Below are 18,600 nucleotides of genomic sequence, written 5' to 3' on the forward strand. Positions count from 1 at the left end.
ACCTACGCTCTGGACCTACGCTCTGGACCTACGCTCTGAACCTACGCTCTGGACCTACGCTCTGGACTTACGCTCTGGACCTACGCTCTGAACCTACGCTCTGGACCTACGCTCTGAACCTACGCTCTGAACCTACGCTCTGGACCTACGCTCTGGACCTACGCTCTGGACCTACGCTCTGGACCTACGCTCTGAACCTACGCTCTGAACCTACGCTCTGAACCTACGCTCTGAACCTACGCTCTGAACCTACGCTCTGAACCTACGCTCTGGACCTACGCTCTGAACCTACGCTCTGAACCTACGCTCTGGACCTACGCTCTGGACCTACGCTCTGGACCTACGCTCTGAACCTACGCTCTGGACCTACGCTCTGAACCTACGCTCTGAACCTACGCTCTGGACCTACGCTCTGAACCTACGCTCTGAACCTACGCTCTGGACCTACGCTCTGAACCTACGCTCTGAACCTACGCTCTGGACCTACGCTCTGGACCTACGCTCTGGACCTACGCTCTGAACCTACGCTCTGAACCTACGCTCTGGACCTACGCTCTGGACCTACGCTCTGAACCTACGGTCTGGACCTACGCTCTGAACTTACGCTCTGGACCTACGCTCTGGACCTACGCTCTGAACCTACGCTCTGAACCTACGCTCTGAACCTACGCTCTGAACCTACGCTCTGAACCTACGCTCTGGACTTACGCTCTGAACCTACGCTCTGAACCTACGCTCTGGACCTACGCTCTGAACCTACGCTCTGAACCTACGCTCTGGACCTACGCTCTGAACCTACGCTCTGGACCTACGCTCTGAACCTACGCTCTGAACCTACGCTCTGGACCTACGCTCTGAACCTACGCTCTGAACCTACGCTCTGGACCTACGCTCTGGACCTACGCTCTGGACCTACGCTCTGGACCTACGCTCTGGACCTACGCTCTGAACCTACGCTCTGGACCTACGCTCTGAACCTACGCTCTGAACCTACGCTCTGGACCTACGCTCTGAACCTACGCTCTGAACCTACGCTCTGAACCTACGCTCTGAACCTACGCTCTGAACCTACGCTCTGGACTTACGCTCTGAACCTACGCTCTGAACCTACGCTCTGGACCTACGCTCTGAACCTACGCTCTGAACCTACGCTCTGGACCTACGCTCTGAACCTACGCTCTGGACCTACGCTCTGAACCTACGCTCTGAACCTACGCTCTGGACCTACGCTCTGAACCTACGCTCTGAACCTACGCTCTGGACCTACGCTCTGGACCTACGCTCTGGACCTACGCTCTGGACCTACGCTCTGGACCTACGCTCTGAACCTACGCTCTGGACCTACGCTCTGAACCTACGCTCTGAACCTACGCTCTGGACCTACGCTCTGAACCTACGCTCTGGACCTACGCTCTGGACCTACGCTCTGGACCTACGCTCTGGACCTACGCTCTGGACCTACGCTCTGGACCTACGCTCTGAACCTACGCTCTGGACCTACGCTCTGGACCTACGCTCTGGACCTACGCTCTGGACCTACGCTCTGGACCTACGCTCTGAACCTACGCTCTGGACCTACGCTCTGAACCTACGCTCTGAACCTACGCTCTGGACCTACGCTCTGAACCTACGCTCTGACCCTACGCTCTGAACCTACGCTCTGGACCTACGCTCTGAACCTACGCTCTGAACCTACGCTCTGGACCTACGCTCTGGACCTACGCTCTGGACCTACGCTCTGGACCTACGCTCTGGACCTACGCTCTGAACCTACGCTCTGGACCTACGCTCTGAACCTACGCTCTGAACCTACGCTCTGGACCTACGCTCTGGACCTACGCTCTGGACCTACGCTCTGAACCTACGCTCTGGACCTACGCTCTGGACCTACGCTCTGGACCTACGCTCTGAACCTACGCTCTGGACCTACGCTCTGGACCTACGCTCTGGACCTACGCTCTGAACCTACGCTCTGAACCTACGCTCTGGACCTACGCTCTGGACCTACGCTCTGGACCTACGCTCTGAACTTACGCTCTGGACCTACGCTCTGGACCTACGCTCTGAACCTACGCTCTGAACCTACGCTCTGAACCTACGCTCTGAACCTACGCTCTGAACCTACGCTCTGAACCTACGCTCTGGACTTACGCTCTGAACCTACGCTCTGAACCTACGCTCTGGACCTACGCTCTGAACCTACGCTCTGAACCTACGCTCTGGACCTACGCTCTGAACCTACGCTCTGGACCTACGCTCTGAACCTACGCTCTGAACCTACGCTCTGGACCTACGCTCTGAACCTACGCTCTAGACCTACGCTCTGGACCTACGCTCTGAACCTACGCTCTAGACCTACGCTCTGAACCTACGCTCTGAACCTACGCTCTGGACCTACGCTCTGAACCTACACTCTGGACCTACGCTCTGGACCTACGCTCTGAACCTACGCTCTGGACCTACGCTCTGAACCTACACTCTGGACCTACGCTCTGGACCTACGCTCTGAACCTACGCTCTGGACCTACGCTCTGAACCTACGCTCTGGACCTACGCTCTGGACCTACGCTCTGGACCTACTCTCTGAACCTACGCTCTGGACCTACGCTCTGAACCTACGCTCTGGACCTACGCTCTGGACCATACTCTGTTTGATTTTAAGTGTAAATTAAGATTGTACCTTTAAAGTACACCTCCTTGAGTGTACACCTCCTTAAGTGTACACTCAAGGTGTACACCCAATGAGTGTACACCTAGGAGTGCACACCTAGGAGTGTATACCCAAGGTGTACACACATTGGAGGTGTACACTCAAGGAGTGTACACCTCCTTGGGTATACACTCAAGGAGTGTACACCCAAGGAGTGTACACCTGGAGTGTACACCTGGAGTTTATACTACTTGAGTGTACACCTTGAGTGTACACCTCCCTAAGTGTACACCTCAAATATATATGGTTTAAAGTACGATCGTGTCGGCTTGTGATCAATGGAGGCCTTAACTCAAATAGAGTGTATGTGTATATATATAAAGATCAAATCAATACAAGAAGCCGACAGAATAATATGAGATTATTCCTTTTTTAAAGAAAAACATCTTATGTCATTAATATCGAATGATATTAGAAATGTTCAAATGATTAAAAAGATTTTAAATGAAAATCAAAATTCATTTCGCAACAAAAAATAGGGCTACATATATATACTTATAACGAAGATTTACATATATTGGTACATCTACTCTCCACAATTGCGCTAGCTTGTTTTTTACTTGCTCCATTTGGAGTGATAACATCTAAGTGGAGTCACTGTGGGTGTAAGCAAAGGAGCTCCATATTGAACATGGAAATAGCTACCATTTTTGACTTAGTGATATGGGAAATAAGCTAGATGAAAAATTGATATTTGCGTATTTTTAATAACACCGAGCTTGATTTAAATTGTACTCAGTTGCCTCACTGCCAATTACCTGCTAATTAAATGAGCTCATAAAATACTGATTTTTGTGAAAGTTTTACCGGTTTTTTCAGCGCGTTTCATTTAAAAAATTCATTTAATCAGAGTTCATGTATCTGTACTAAGTAACTAACACATCGAGAGAGTAATATGATCGTTAGTTTTTTTATAAACCAATTCGTCTTTAAGTGCGTCAGCTTAAACCCTGATTGAAGGCCTTTTAAAATACATTATAACATAATTTATGACATCCAAGTGTCAACAAAAAAAAGCACTGAGAAATATTTAGCCAGAAACCATCGTTGTAGCCACAGAGCATTGGCAATCAATGACATGTCATAAATCTAGTATCCCAACATTGTGTTAGGTTGAAGCAATTAAAGTATTGTTTTTAGAGTCAGAAGATCTTCGCTGGACATAATATTTCCAACCTTTACAACCCACTCACCGGAAACTCAACGAACAAATGAATAGCTGAACACTACTAGTAACTAACAGAAAACTACAACTTTGTTTAAATTTTCATACTGATCGTTGTAAAAAGCAGACAACTCCTTAAGTTGTATGTTACAATAGTTTTTGAAACATACATGCATGAATTACTAGTCCAATAAATCTTCAGTGAGAAATAATAATAATAACAACAACAAAAATCAGGCAATGGCTACCAACCTGCCAGATCTCATGAGAGTTTATCGGTTGTTGAGCGGAGAGACCCATCATGCACCAGAGCTCACCATCTGAATCTATAAGCCAGCATTTGCTGCCATCTGGGGTTAAGCAAATGTCAGCAATGTTGTTGGCATCATTGATGGACACCCACTCAGACATACCTAAAAATAATTTTTGGAATGGGTGGTGCGCGTTGAATTCGTAGCGATATCTGAATAAAAAGCTAAAAGTTCCAACAAATTGCAACGCAGGCTATAGGATTATCGTAGGTTACTTGTATGCAATAAATATCAACTGGTAGAGATATTTTTCAGCTTCCCAATGCATATTTATTTCGAGATCTACGACAAGTTGGAGGTAAGTTATAGCAGAATTATAACATCCAAAAGGGTTAATGTGGATTCGCTCGAAGGAGGATGTAAAATATAGGCAACTACCGCTTTACTCGTAATAGGATTAAACTTTCATGTAGCTACCCATAATTCTGACGAGCTATTTGGAAGTCACAATGCCACCCTTTATTTAACCGTCACCTCTAATAAACCTCCACTCTAGGGAGGGTTGAAAAATATAGCACCTCGGCGTTCAAATAGAGGTTTTATGGTAACCAGAAATACGTCAGCAAATCACGTCTGCTAAGGCCACCTCTAATCGCTTAGGTGTTTCAAACTTGATGTCACATCGTTCCAGCCGAGTCCAAATATCGTAAAGCCTTGATTTGAACGCCATGGCGCTCTGCTTTTCAACTCTTCCACTATAGTGGCATTTTATTAGAGATGGCATTCAAATACAAGGTGGCGCAGAATTTTTCGACTAGCGCATCAGAACTTCTGGATAAAAATTTAACACCTTTACGGGTGAAGCAAAGCTAATGTGATCTATATTATGTGCTATATCCCTCGAGCGAATCGACATTAACGCCGTCGGCCTCAGCATGTTTGCTAAAAGCTTTTTCATATACATTTTTCGAAGTGTCAGGCCAAGTTAAACAAGTACCTACTTTGATTATAAGATATTAGCGATATATTAATTAATGTGATGATGTCACTTTCAAAATTTTAAAGAAAAACCTGTAAAGCTTTGGAGTTAGAAAATTGACATAGCGCTTTAAAGGTTTAAATACGTTTTTAACAGTTTGAAGTTAAAATACGCCATAAAATGGCTGCTATTACGCCGTACGGTGTTTTTGAAAAGTATTCTCATCGTTCATCAAAACTCATTTTAGTCTTCGAGTAAGATTGTGCAGAGATTTAGTGCCGAGAGAATTTTTTTGCGCAGACATGTGATTCTTTTAAATTTGCCAATGATACTAAATTGTGACATATACAGAAACCAGGCTTTTATTGCATTTTAGAGACGATTCCTTGAGGTAATAACAATTTGCTACCATTATTCTTCTACTGACATCCACAAAGGTTTAACAATTTAATCAACAAAACAAAGGAAGTTCTGACAATTTTGAGAATGCAAAAAGAAAATTTGTTGGAGTTGCTGTTTTAGCTATTTGGACAGGAAAAACAGGAGGAACAGGATGAAAAAAAGAAGTCGGGTTTTAAGGTTATAATGCAGTTCATACGCACAATTGGAAGACCCGATTTCTGGTTGCCAAAATATTTAATAAAACAAATGAAGCCAAGATATTAAATGAAGCCAAAGCATATCAGCCAACAATTCAAACTTTCGCAGTTAAGAGTAGCTCCATATCTTAAAAACAGCTCAATCAAAATTTAAGATTGGCTCAAGCCATTTAAATTTCACTAAGTCGTTGACTGGTCAGATATACAACCTCTAGTATTTTCTTAAGCTGATAGCCTTTAAATAAAAAAAATTTTAAATTCTGGACTAAACAAAGAATTTGTGGCAAGCTCAGCACAATTGATTCCAGTTTATAATTTTCTGTGAATTTTCCGGCTCAAATGTTTCGTATAAGAAACCAAAATAGAAATTAACACAAAGTATTCCTGACACACAATAAACTGAAATGTCTATAAATAGCATGTTAATTATCCTTACTGGTATTCCCTCCAGCGTTAGAGCTGAAATAGAAAATACGACCGCTTTTCGTGAGGCCCCATGTAACACCATTTCTGCTGACGATTTTTACGAGAGAATATTTGCAGGGTATTCGCACTCCATGCTTTAGTGGTCGATCCTTAGAAAGATTTGACTGTAGCCATATTTCTCCATTCGTCTTAATATACCTGCAATGAAACAGCTCAAGATATTCCTGTAATGAAACAAGCAAAATATACCTGCAATGAAACAGTGCGAAATATACCTGCAATGAAACAGGGCAAAGTATTTGATTGAGACAATGGAGTTATGTCAGCATGTATTTGAAGGCCATTGTGCTCTAGTAATATAAAATATAAATACCAATAGTCATTACCTTATTACTAACAACAGTCATGGCTAGTAATAAGGTTCGTTTTCTTGTCTAGTATTAATTACAGTTGTAGAAAAATATTGAGCAAGAATACATGGCGGATCGCATAATTTTTACCCGGCCTAGTTTCAAGTCTATCTTATTGCTATGTTTATCAATATTCAATATTATATATTTATATATATGTATTTCTCAAAGTATGTCCGTATGTCGTATGTCTGTCTGCATTCCGGCTATAGCTATTATTGAAATAACTTCAGCTGGACAACAATGCTGATGCAATGTCATGGAGTACCATCATTAGAAGCCTAGCGGCTTAATGCAATTTCCCATTGGCAATATGCCAGGCTAACGGCTTGAAAGTTACAGTTGTTTGACAAAGTTTTAAAACCCTTAAAGTTGTTTTCAATTTTCTCTTAATTTATTTCAACTACACAAAACACTTCTCTCATGATATGTAGTTTGAAAGTTAGAATGGTAAATGTTGTTATATGTTAAATACAAATCAATTTTCTTTCCAGACTTTTTATTACCCGGGCAATGCCGGATAGCACAGCTAGTCAATATATATAATTTTTAAAGTTCATGTCTGTCATTCATCTGTCCAGCTATAGCGATAAGGCGATAGCAACGAAAAATCACCTTCGTACTTGATTTGAACTCGCGCCATTCAAAGCACAGATCTTCTAGATATATTGTCTGTCCATCTGGCTGAAGGTATGGTTGGTGGTTGGAAAAAAGACTGCACTATACGGGATTCGAAGCTCACGACTTTTAGCATGGTGGACCATCCCTTTACCAACAGCCCCAGCCAGCCATTAGTATTTTAATATATGTACATGTAATGGTGATTACACCTGACAATCTCTCCTACACACTAGACTGCCAGGGTAGTACTAATAAAAATGATCAGCATTTGTCATTAAACCGCGCTACTGCATGCCGAATAACTATATATATTCCAGAAGAAAATTACATCGGATGAAAATTAAGCAGTTTATCCTTGTAACAGTTTTTAAAAAATATAGGGACACGGCCGGTGTGGCGGTTACTTTAATAACAAAAGATATGGGGACACAGTTGGTGTGGCGGTTACTTTAATAACAAAAGATATGGGGACACAGCCGGTGTGGCGGTTACTTTAATAACAAAAGATATGGGGACACAGCCGGTGTGGCAGTTATTTTAATAACAAAAGATATGGGGACACGGCCGGTGTGGCGGTTACTTTAATAACAAAAGATATGGGGACACAGTCGGTGTGGCGGTTACTTTAATAACAAAAGATATGGGGACACGGCCGGTGTGGCAGTTATTTTAATAACAAAAGATATGGGGACACGGCCGGTGTGGCGGTTACTTTAATAACAAAAGATATGGGGACACAGCCGGTGTGGCAGTTATTTTAATAACAAAAGATATGGGAACATGGCCGGTGTGGCGGTTACTTTAATAACAAAAGATATGGGGACACAGTCGGTGTGGCGGTTACTTTAATAACAAAAGATATGGGGACACAGCCGGTGTGGCGGTTACTTTAATAACAAAAGATATGGGGACACAGCCGGTGTGGCAGTTATTTTAATAACAAAAGATATGGGGACACGGCCGGTGTGGCGGTTACTTTAATAACAAAAGATATGGGAAAACAGTCGGTGTGGCAGTTACTTTAATAATAAAAAATATGGGGACACGGCCGGTGTGGCAGTTACTTTAATAACAAAATTCTTCAAATAGACATGATAAAGGAATGTTTGCCAATGTTCCCGTTCAGATGACGCAGCATTTGTTGACTTTCACCAATCACTGAACTGCATCTCTGATTTGAATATCCAGACGGATGTTACAGGCGGATATAATTGCACTCTATATTCCATGCAAGCAATTTTATTAGTAACATGAAAAGTCAAACTGCATTGTCACGATGACCAATAATAAACTAAGAATCAATGTACACTGCGAGATGTCACTAATGACCTTGCGCACGATAGGATTTGCTGTGAAATTCTGCTGTATGGTTTGCTAACGCAAACAGGAGAACACAGACATATTCACTAGACGCATTAGGGAACAAAAAACGCATTTTCCCATTAAACTGATTAATTAAACATCGTTAATCAGAGTTGTCCTACTAGAATGCCTACAAATGATCCTGTTACACTTAAGCTGAAGAGTGTCAAGTTTAGCATTCAGCAATGGGTGGAGATGACAACTCCAATGTATGATAGTCGTATCAATTTTGGCTGAATAAAGTACATAACTACAAATAATATATCCTTAATAATAGTGAAGAAAAACGGCCCTGTCTTGAGCGGTAGAGATGAACATGCTCAAGGGCCAAAGTGAGCAGCTCAAAATCTATAAATAATAACAGATGGCTTTTTGAGAAAGGAAATAAAAACTGAGAAACCAAAACCAAAGGCATAAAAGGACTTCATAACAAAATCGTGGATTTCAATGGTCAAACAAAGAGCCTTGTTTCAGTGAATCAAATCTTGTTTAACGCTTTAAAAACTTTTTCCCTTTAGCAAAAAAATTTCCCTGAGATAAGAGATAACTATGAGAAATAACTCCCCGAGATAACTCTGGGAGATAACTCCCAGAGATAACTCGGGGAGTTGTTTTTTCACTGATCCTACATCCTAGTAAACTCGTGGGTAATAAGTTTAAACACAATTGCGATGTGTAAAGTTGATTGGACTATTACTTCTCGAAACCATGCTGAAACAACGAAAGCTCTGTTAACCAATCGAGAAATAAAAATCATCAGCCGATAAAACTTTAGTCTCCAATGGCACACTGATTGAAATTCTTGGCGATAAAGGATCAAAATAGACAAACTAAAAAACTTCTCATCAGCAAGAGCTTTACACTAGAACTATTTATTTTCTTATTCATAACAAATATACACACTATATCACATATCAGACTTGGTGTACTATAGCCATTCAGTTTCATTAGTTTCCTCTAAAACATCTTTAAAAGAGGTTAAAAAAACTATTTACTCTATTTGATTTCTATTTTTTTCAAAGTTTTCTACAAACTATTTGCTTCAAAACAGTTTGCAGTTAAAAAGGAATTGTGCTAAGCAGTTTTATAGTAGCTGGAAAGTTAGTAATATAGCTAGGATTAGTGGACCTGCTTGTGTGTACAAGACTACACTTCAAAGTGTTACATTTGTTCTAAGTTTTAATAACAATTCTGATGAACTGATGAGCGAAAAAACTCAGATGGTGATTTTTGAAACTCCTACTGAACTCCATTTGTCAGTTGTAAGATTTCTTGTCAAGATTTCTCCCTCCTCCCTCAGCAGCCAACTCAAATTAGATGAATACACAAATCTTTCTCAAGCATTATATTTCTGTAAAGTTTATCTCCTTGCAATATATTTCACTAGAGCTATAGTTGCATAACCCACAATCACAGACAGTATCAATAAAGGAGACTATTTTTATGCGGGTCAATAACATAGCATCCTGTCAGACGAGAGAAAATAATCACTAATCACGCTATAATAATGACAAAGGAGTTCCACAAGAACCCATAATTTTAAACCAATCAAACCTGGCATCGTTTAATTCATGTCTTATATACATAATATATATATATATATATAAAGGCAACTGATGATTCTGGCTGACATGTTTCCATATGTTTAATGAGATTCGAAACACTATAAAAATGTTCAACAATAGTGGCCTGTGATATTAATTAACTGTAGCATTATCATCAGTGTCTTGCATAATCTCCCTTCCTTGAACGCTTAATGATTGCTTTGCACATAAACATGCTTCCACAAAACAATGACGGGATTTGACAGATCAGGTAGTAAAAACTTTCAAACAAACTTTCAAATAGCAGAGCAATACTTCTGTTTGTGTATCCTGGATGTCCACAGGAATTGCGGCTGATGACACCAAATTTGACAGACACCGCAAGTACCTCCAAGAGCTATTGTGATGGATGGAAATTATGGATGTTATTAGAGGAAAAGAAAAGAGGGTAAACAGATTATTACAGTAATGACATTTCCTTAAAAAATTGTGGTGGTGTTTTAGAAAAGAACCTGGGATATAATTATTGTATGAATTGAAAAAAACCAAATAATTTTTAAAAACGGATAAAAAACTTGTCAAAGTAAAGCTAGCAAATGTTTCAAACATTTTACGTGTACATTTTTAAAATTACGTGACAGTCTTCAATGGCTATCTGATGTTTCTTCTAAAAAAATTTTAAAAACTTACAATACATAAATACTTATACATTAAAATATTCTATACATTAAAACATTATAATACATTTACAAACAAGTGGCTTCCTCACAACGAGCCCAGTTAATCACAAGTACGAATAATCAGACCAGATGAAATCCGGATTACACCCGTACTACTTAAGTGCATTTTCTGGCTCAAAATATTGACGCCCAGGTTGAAATATCCACCGAAAGTCAATCAGAATAACTTAAATTTATTTACTTATTATTTAGGAAATAAATACAATAGGTTTAGAAAGCAGTTCAAGTGTTGCGGTATTAAAACTTGGCTAATGCGTGTACTTTAAACAACTAGTTGCTTTTTTACAGATGTTTACCTATCGGGGGTACAGCGACCCCCATTAACCGCAGGGTTACAGGGAATGCAGTACCTAAACATATAAGTTTACTGGAATAGAACCTGTCCGACATAAAACATAAAATTGTAGCTAATGTTCCCAGCATATGGCATTTGGGATTACTAGAAACATTAAGCTTTTGTAAGTGACACAAGCTGAAAAGAAAAATGAAAAAAATTGAAAAATAATGAAAAAATAAAATAATTTCACCTGGTCTATGTTAAAGGACGGAAGTTACATCGTATATTTCTATCACCACTTCTACCTCCAAACCTACGAATTGCCATTCAAACTCTTCCATTCGAGTGTTTCCAAGGTACAATGGGAAGCTCTGTATTGATCACCACTTTATTAATTTATTAATGTCATTTTTACACATACTTTAATTTTAAATGAATTTGTATTGATACCAAATGTAGTTATTATTATAATTATTACCTGTAGGATTTATTAAGGAGTTAATGCAAGTTATTTGAGTGTATTCTTACAGGAATATATGTCCATATATGTAAAGGTTTTAACAAAGGAAGCTGTTCATGAAGTAAATAAACTTCCTATGTAGAGGTTTATAGAGATAGTATTTGCATATTTTTGACAGAAGTCTATTAAAACCTGATTTGCAGAAAAAAAGCAATTAGACGTAAAATCCTGTCTGTCAGCCAGGCAAAAAAAGCTTAGCTGTCCAAAATGATGAACATTCTAGAATGTTGCCATTTTTTACTATGCAAAAGAGACTGTCAGAAAATGCCAGCTATGAATCCTTCCTAAAATATGAACTCAAAATGTCAAGCTAAAATCAAGTGTATGTTTTATAGCGGTTATGCAAAGAGGAGAATGTTTCCATTGTGCATAACTAACCAACTGGAAGTTAGTCAAATAAATTAACATTTCCGCTAACACAACTCTTTTGCATGCATTCAACCGTAATGCAAAAATAATTGCTTTTTGACAAAAACATAATAGCTTATATGGTTGGTGTCAATTATCCGTCTGACATGATTAAAAAATAGAAAATTCTTCTATTCATTCCGTAGCCAATATCATCATTTTAGCCAAATGATGATATTGGCTAAGTGTTGCATGCAACCATTAGCCAAAATAAACCTCTCTAGGCGTAGGTCACCAGACTACAGGTGAATCTCTAGGTGTATGTTACCAGACTACAGGTGAATTCTAATGTTCATCCGATCATACGTGTTGCGGTTTAGATTTGGTAAGATGTACAAAAATAAATGCAATGTTTTTTTTTGTTCTGGCCACACAAAAAGCTATCATCTTTAAAATATATGATATTTACATATATACAGCCTTTTTACATCATGTTGATCAAATACACAGTGAACTTATGAGAACGCTTACTCATAATTATTCAGCCAGGGATCACACAAAGTTGACCTGATATCATGCATTTCTTTCATCGGGCTCGAAAAGAAGCTGAACATGGTTTTTAACGAGTTGGGCAAAGACATAATGCAAATAAATTAAAGCAAAAAATGGTGAAGAGTTAACACATTATTGTGCAATACACATTATTATGCAATACACATTATTGTGCAATACACATTATTATGCAATACACATTATTATGCAATACAGCACAAATTGTGCCAGCTTTTAATGCGTAACATAAAATGAACCATTTAATACTATAGAACCACCAATAAATCTAATATTGACTGCCACTTTGATTACATCCTCTCTCACTAAAGAAAACATGCATCTAAAGGAGGGAACAACTCCAATATTTGAATGACGCTTTGAGACGTAAGTGATAATCAAAACAATGACGTAGGTAATGAAATCAAAACAAAATGATGATGATGAACAAAACAACCTGTGCAATGATAAACCGCAATAAAATTAATAAAACTATCTCAAGCACTATACAAAATAGCACAAGCAATGATCTAATTAAGGTAAGAATAAAAACAATTGCAAGACCCAACTTCCAACTGAATGCCTTGGACCACACACCACATTCATTTTTATTCAAATAGAGTAAAGACTTTAATAAATATTTACTAAACTAGGCAGCAGACTGTGGAATACATACCAAGCACAATTTTCATCCACGGCCACGGTAGAGACACCTTGAACAGCAACGGTCCATTTCATACTCCAAGGTGTATAGGGTCTGGTCTTGCAATGACCAGCATAGGCGGTGCCCTTGTATACCATCCAAGCTAGAGCACCTGCAACCCGGATGTTACAATATCTAAATCAGATCTCATAACACCTAACTCATATGTTATAACACCTAACTCATATGTTATAATACCTAACTCAGATGTTTCAATACTCAACTCATATGTTTCAATACCTAACTCATATGTTATAATACCGAACTCAGATGTTTCAATACCTAACTCATATGTTATAATACCTAACTCATATGTTACAAAAAACTAACTCAGATGTTTCAATACCTAACTCATATGTTATAATACCTAACTCAGATGTTTCAATACCTAACTTATATGTTATAATACCTAACTCAGATGTTTCAATACCTAACTCATATGTTATAATACCTAACTCAGATGTTACAATACCTAAATCAGATCTAACGACACCACACTCAGATCTAACAATACCTCACTGAGATGTTACAATACCTAACACAATTTAAAAAACGCACAGTACAGTATGACTGTACTACTTCAAGTTCACCTTTTGCACTGAATAATTTAAAGGTTCAAGACCTTGGTCTACTTGGATCTGTGCGTTGGATATTGGATAACTTTTTAAGAAAAATCAATAAGTTATAAACTTTAAAATTCAAGTCATCAAGCTCATAAAGAGTCAAACTTGCGTGCATGGACACTCAAGGTTTTAGTAAAGCAATGATCAAATGACTGCCATTAACACAAACTAAATGAGATATAGGATTAGTGATGAGAAAGATAAGAGCCTCACACAAAACTTTATAAAAGTAAAACAGTAATAGAATTAAGATTCTATAAGCTGCAAGTTTTAGCAAACGCAAAATAAAAGTACTTGCGGATATGAATTTACTTCTCGGAGTACTTATGTATTTGTCTATTGGAGTACCTACATGTATATATATTGGAGAACTTATATGTAGGAATATTAGAGTACTTACATGTACATGTATGCGGGAGTACCTGCATGTATGTATATATGAGTACTCATATGTATGTATATTGGAGTACTTACATATATGAATAAATATACATAAATTCACCTCAAATAAGTTTAACTTACTAAACACACACACTTAAAGCTAAGCTTTAGTATGTATTTTCAACTATTTTACTGAATTTCAACATTTTATCACTAAAATTTTATCACCTATTAGTTTCGGTCTTCGCTTTCACTATAACCTTTAGGGAACCTGTTTAAAAAATTTTCAACCTAATTTGGCAGGAAAGCCCGAATGATGCTGTTTCGTAATGAAGTGAATTTTTGTTAGCAGGTATGGAAAAGTTGTCTGACCTTCTGTTTGAAGGGATCGAAACTCCAGCTTTTCTACTGGCTTCAATAAGAAAGCATTACTGTTTTACACAGAATAATTGCTGAGCTGAGAGAAATCAGTTATCGTGTCTCTTTCAGACATTGTGAAAATATTTTTGGCAAACAGCATTTTGGCAGCTTTGTTATTTTGACGTACATTATAAGCACACCATCTGCAAAAGTCAAACTCGGGCAAAAACTTTGTCCAATTCGCATGGTGGAAAGAGATTTGTACAGTGAGGTGAAAAAAATCATCATGTTCCACTTTGTATGGTGAAAAAATCGTATACTAACGTAATCGTATCCTGAGGCAGGACAAATTCTAAATTTCATTCTAAATTCTCATCTAAATTTGGCAGTCGATGAGCTTATTACGAAAGTCAAAATAACAAAAAAAAACAAATACTGTTCGCCGAAAACATTTTCACAATGCCTGAAAAAAGACACGATGATCAATTTTTTTAGTTCAAGAATTTTCATGTGTAAAGCAGTAATATTTTTCTTCTAAAACCAGTAGGAAAGTTGTAGTTGCGATCATTTAAAACAGAAGGTCAATGGTCAGACAACTTCCCTTAATCTGCTAACAAAAATCCATTTCTTTACGGAAACAGCTTTGTTTGGGCTTTCTCGCTGAATTAGGTTGAAAAAGGTTTTAATGTGATCAGCTAAAATTAAGGTAAAAACGAATCCAGAAACTAATAGGTGATACAATTTTAGTGATAAAAAGTTGAAATTCAGTAAAATAGTTAATAATACATTCTAAAACAGTTTTAAGTGTATGTTTAGTAAGCTAAACTTATTTAAAGTGAATTCAAAGTTTATGTTATACATATGTCTGTCTTGAAAGTAAGAACTCTACAATGCGTACTGCACATAGCACATTGCAACGTTACATTATAATGCAGACCATAACCAATACACTAAACATACTAAAGTTACTGTGGGTAACTATAGTTACCAAGGTTAACATACTATTTTGTTACTTTTTTTCAATCTGTACAGTACTTGTTTAAAATTTTGATGACTTTTACCGGATAATTTTGCATTATACATGTATAATCACTATGGTTTTTATGCTCCTCCAAAAGATGTTTTCACCACACCATGCCAATCCTGGATTGGATTAAAATCGTATCCTGAGGGTGCACTGTAATTGAAACAGTCAAAAGCTTTGCTGAAAGCCAAAAACATTAAGCGAACCTTTTCATCCTTTAAAATCTAAACAGTCTTCATGCACAACATCAACGCATGAGTGACTTTTTTTGAAGCCACACTGATAAGGCTGTGAAATATCATTTTTGGACAAATAAACTTAGATGTGAATATTTAGGTACTTTTCAAAAACTTTAGATAATGTAGGGAGTGCAGAGAGAGGGTGCAAATTTGATGGGGTGCTAAAATCTCCTCCTTTGAATGAAGGAGCAACTTGTGCATGCTCCTATGCTGAAGGAAAACAGCCATCAGCTCTGTTTAAACATATCAGTAAAAACAGCTACAATGAATGGATCAGTTATTTTTAACATTTTCACAGAAATATTGATTAAGCCTGTTGCTTTTGAATCAGGTATGCTACTCGTGTATTTTAGAATAATATCATGATTAAATTTTGAAAACTCATTCAATGTGGTCTTCAAATCAGGGCTTTGACAAGACGAATAAGGATTAGATGTCCATAAAACTGGACTTGAAAGTTTACTTGCAATAGACACAAAATGTGAGTTAAGTTCTGAAGCTGTCAAACAAATGTTACAGCTTTGAGGTTTCTTGTCTTTCACATTTAAAGTGTGACAAGGTTTATGTGTATCACCGAGCTTTGACTGTTTAACAAGTTTGTCGATACATTTGTTTTTTTTTCTTCTTTTAATGAGATTTGTGACAAAACTGCGCTGCTTTTTGTAAGCAGTTCAATCTTTGCAGTTTTTCAGTTGTTCTCTCAACTTTATATTTTGCTGCACTTCTTTGTCAAGCCAAATAGGTAAAGATTCTGAGTTGACTTTACTAGTTTTAAGAGGTGCCAACTTGTTGACAGACAAAGAAAACTTTTGTTTGAATAGATTAATCACGTAATTCATGTTATTCATTAGTTTATTCTTTATATTAGTTATTTTAAAGCTCATCTTCAGTGAGTCTATAATGAAGAAATTGTGCACATATTGTCTAGTATGTCCAAACTTGACACTCCAACACTTTTGAGTATAAATTTACGCCGATTGTTCAAAGAACCCCAATAGGGACTTAACCCTTTCGCGGGCAAATTTTCAAAACTAAATCAGACTCCCATGGGCGAATTAATTTTCCAAAAAACCAATTTTTTTTTAAAAGGTTCATACACTTTTCCATGTGTTATTATGTGCATATATCTATGTTTAAAGGTGCATATGTATACATGTATATGTCCATAGGCATATATATAAATTATAAACAAATAAAAATGTATAACAGAAAATATATGCTTTTCATAATAATTGTCTATTTACGAATATTTTCGAAAGCATTCTCCTTTACAAAGGCCCACATCAGTCTTTGCACCATGTACTTATTCGTGTAACAAAGAGCTCCCACAAAGATGTACTTCCTGATTGACAGACTCAAAAAACTTTTCAAAATACTCTACTGGTTGAGCATCTATTGGAGTAAAAACTGGGCCTGTCACTGCTATAAACTGCTGAATTGTAGGAGATTTATCTCTGTTTATGTTGGTTATATTCTTCCAGGCACTGGCATCACTTCTACTCACATCCTCATCATTACTGCTACCAGCCTTTTCATCACTGTCACTTCCAGATGTAAAGTCATTCCAATCACAATCCAAACCTGATTCACTGTCATCTCTTGCTACTAAATCTAAAAAGTCACTGTGAGCTCTGAATCTTTTAGTAATTTCGGTACTAGTACTTGCTTTATTAGAATAATCTCGGGAGGTTCTTTTAGAAGTCACCATGACGGTAAACTACCGTCAAACTCTTGAAAAATTCAGTAAATAAAAGCTAAAACCGAAGCAAGAAAAATAAAAGTTGATAAATTATTTAGAACAACTTTCTAATTTTTTTCGAAAGTTTATTTATTCATCACTGCTAAAAACAATCGTTTTTTTCAACCTTCAAGTCAATTTTTGAGGCTAACCGAAACTATTATATCGTAGCTTGCTATTGGTAAAAAAAGTAAACAAAAAACGGCATTTAGCTAACCAGAAAATTCGATAATAAAATACGTTACCGAAACAACAAAAACGTCGCACTGCCCATTAGCAGCCGTATCGCAAAGCGACAAAAACGTCGCTCTGCCCGCGAAAGGGTTAAGTCTTGATGATACATCATTTTTTATAAAAACAACCAGAGGTTCCTGAAAAAGTTCTATTATCTTTGGCTGGTAGGTATGACATTGTTGATTTACAAGCGGCTGTGTGGTAATCATATAAGAGAGTAACACGTGTCCACAAAAAGTGTAGTTGATATTAGTTTCTTTTACCAGTTATCTTTTCTAAATATGAACGTGTAAGTCATGCATTTTAACAGAGCCATTGTTGGATTCTTATTTTCAGGGCAGTGGAGCATGCCAATGCTCAAGTGGGTAACACCCTAAAAAGTAGTCCGTCTATCTAAAAAGAAATGTCAAATTGCATAGCTATTGAATGTTATCAGACTTTAATAATAAATATTAAACAACACACAATGTTTTAAACCATTTACACAACTTTCACTGTTTGGTCATATACCAATAAAACAGAACACATATCAAACCAAGTGCTTTCCGATGCTTCGCTTAGATTTGCCATCAAAGATATAAAAAAATGACCTCCCCAGAGTAAAACCATCCTAAAACAAAAGGTAACAACTCCAACAGGTACAGAATCTAAAAGCACCCTATATAATTTAGCCGGTAAATTATTTAGGCCAGATGCTCTACTGATGTTCCGGAAATGCATTGACCACATCAAAACATAGCTGGTCGAAATATTGCTCTGGTTTCAAATAAATGCTGAGGTTTGATTCATAGCTCAGT

At 37.7% G+C, this 18,600-nt stretch overlaps 1 protein-coding gene across 1 annotated transcript in view; it reads right to left on the reverse strand.

Annotated features, from left to right (window-relative positions):
* LOC137399443 (tectonin beta-propeller repeat-containing protein 2-like) overlaps window positions 1–18,600 on the reverse strand; it is a 170,952-nt gene that overhangs the window by 86,408 nt on the left and 65,944 nt on the right. Inside the window, exons 18-20 of the mRNA XM_068085562.1 lie at window positions 13,178–13,316; window positions 6,141–6,328; window positions 4,128–4,288 (exon numbers count right to left, since the gene is read on the reverse strand). Coding sequence (XP_067941663.1) covers window positions 4,128–4,288; window positions 6,141–6,328; window positions 13,178–13,316 — 488 coding nt within the window. The remainder of the gene's footprint in view (window positions 1–4,127; window positions 4,289–6,140; window positions 6,329–13,177; window positions 13,317–18,600) is intronic.

This window comes from Watersipora subatra, chromosome 7 (assembly GCF_963576615.1).
Source record: "Watersipora subatra chromosome 7, tzWatSuba1.1, whole genome shotgun sequence".
Taxonomy (NCBI): Eukaryota; Metazoa; Bryozoa; class Gymnolaemata; order Cheilostomatida; family Watersiporidae; genus Watersipora; species Watersipora subatra.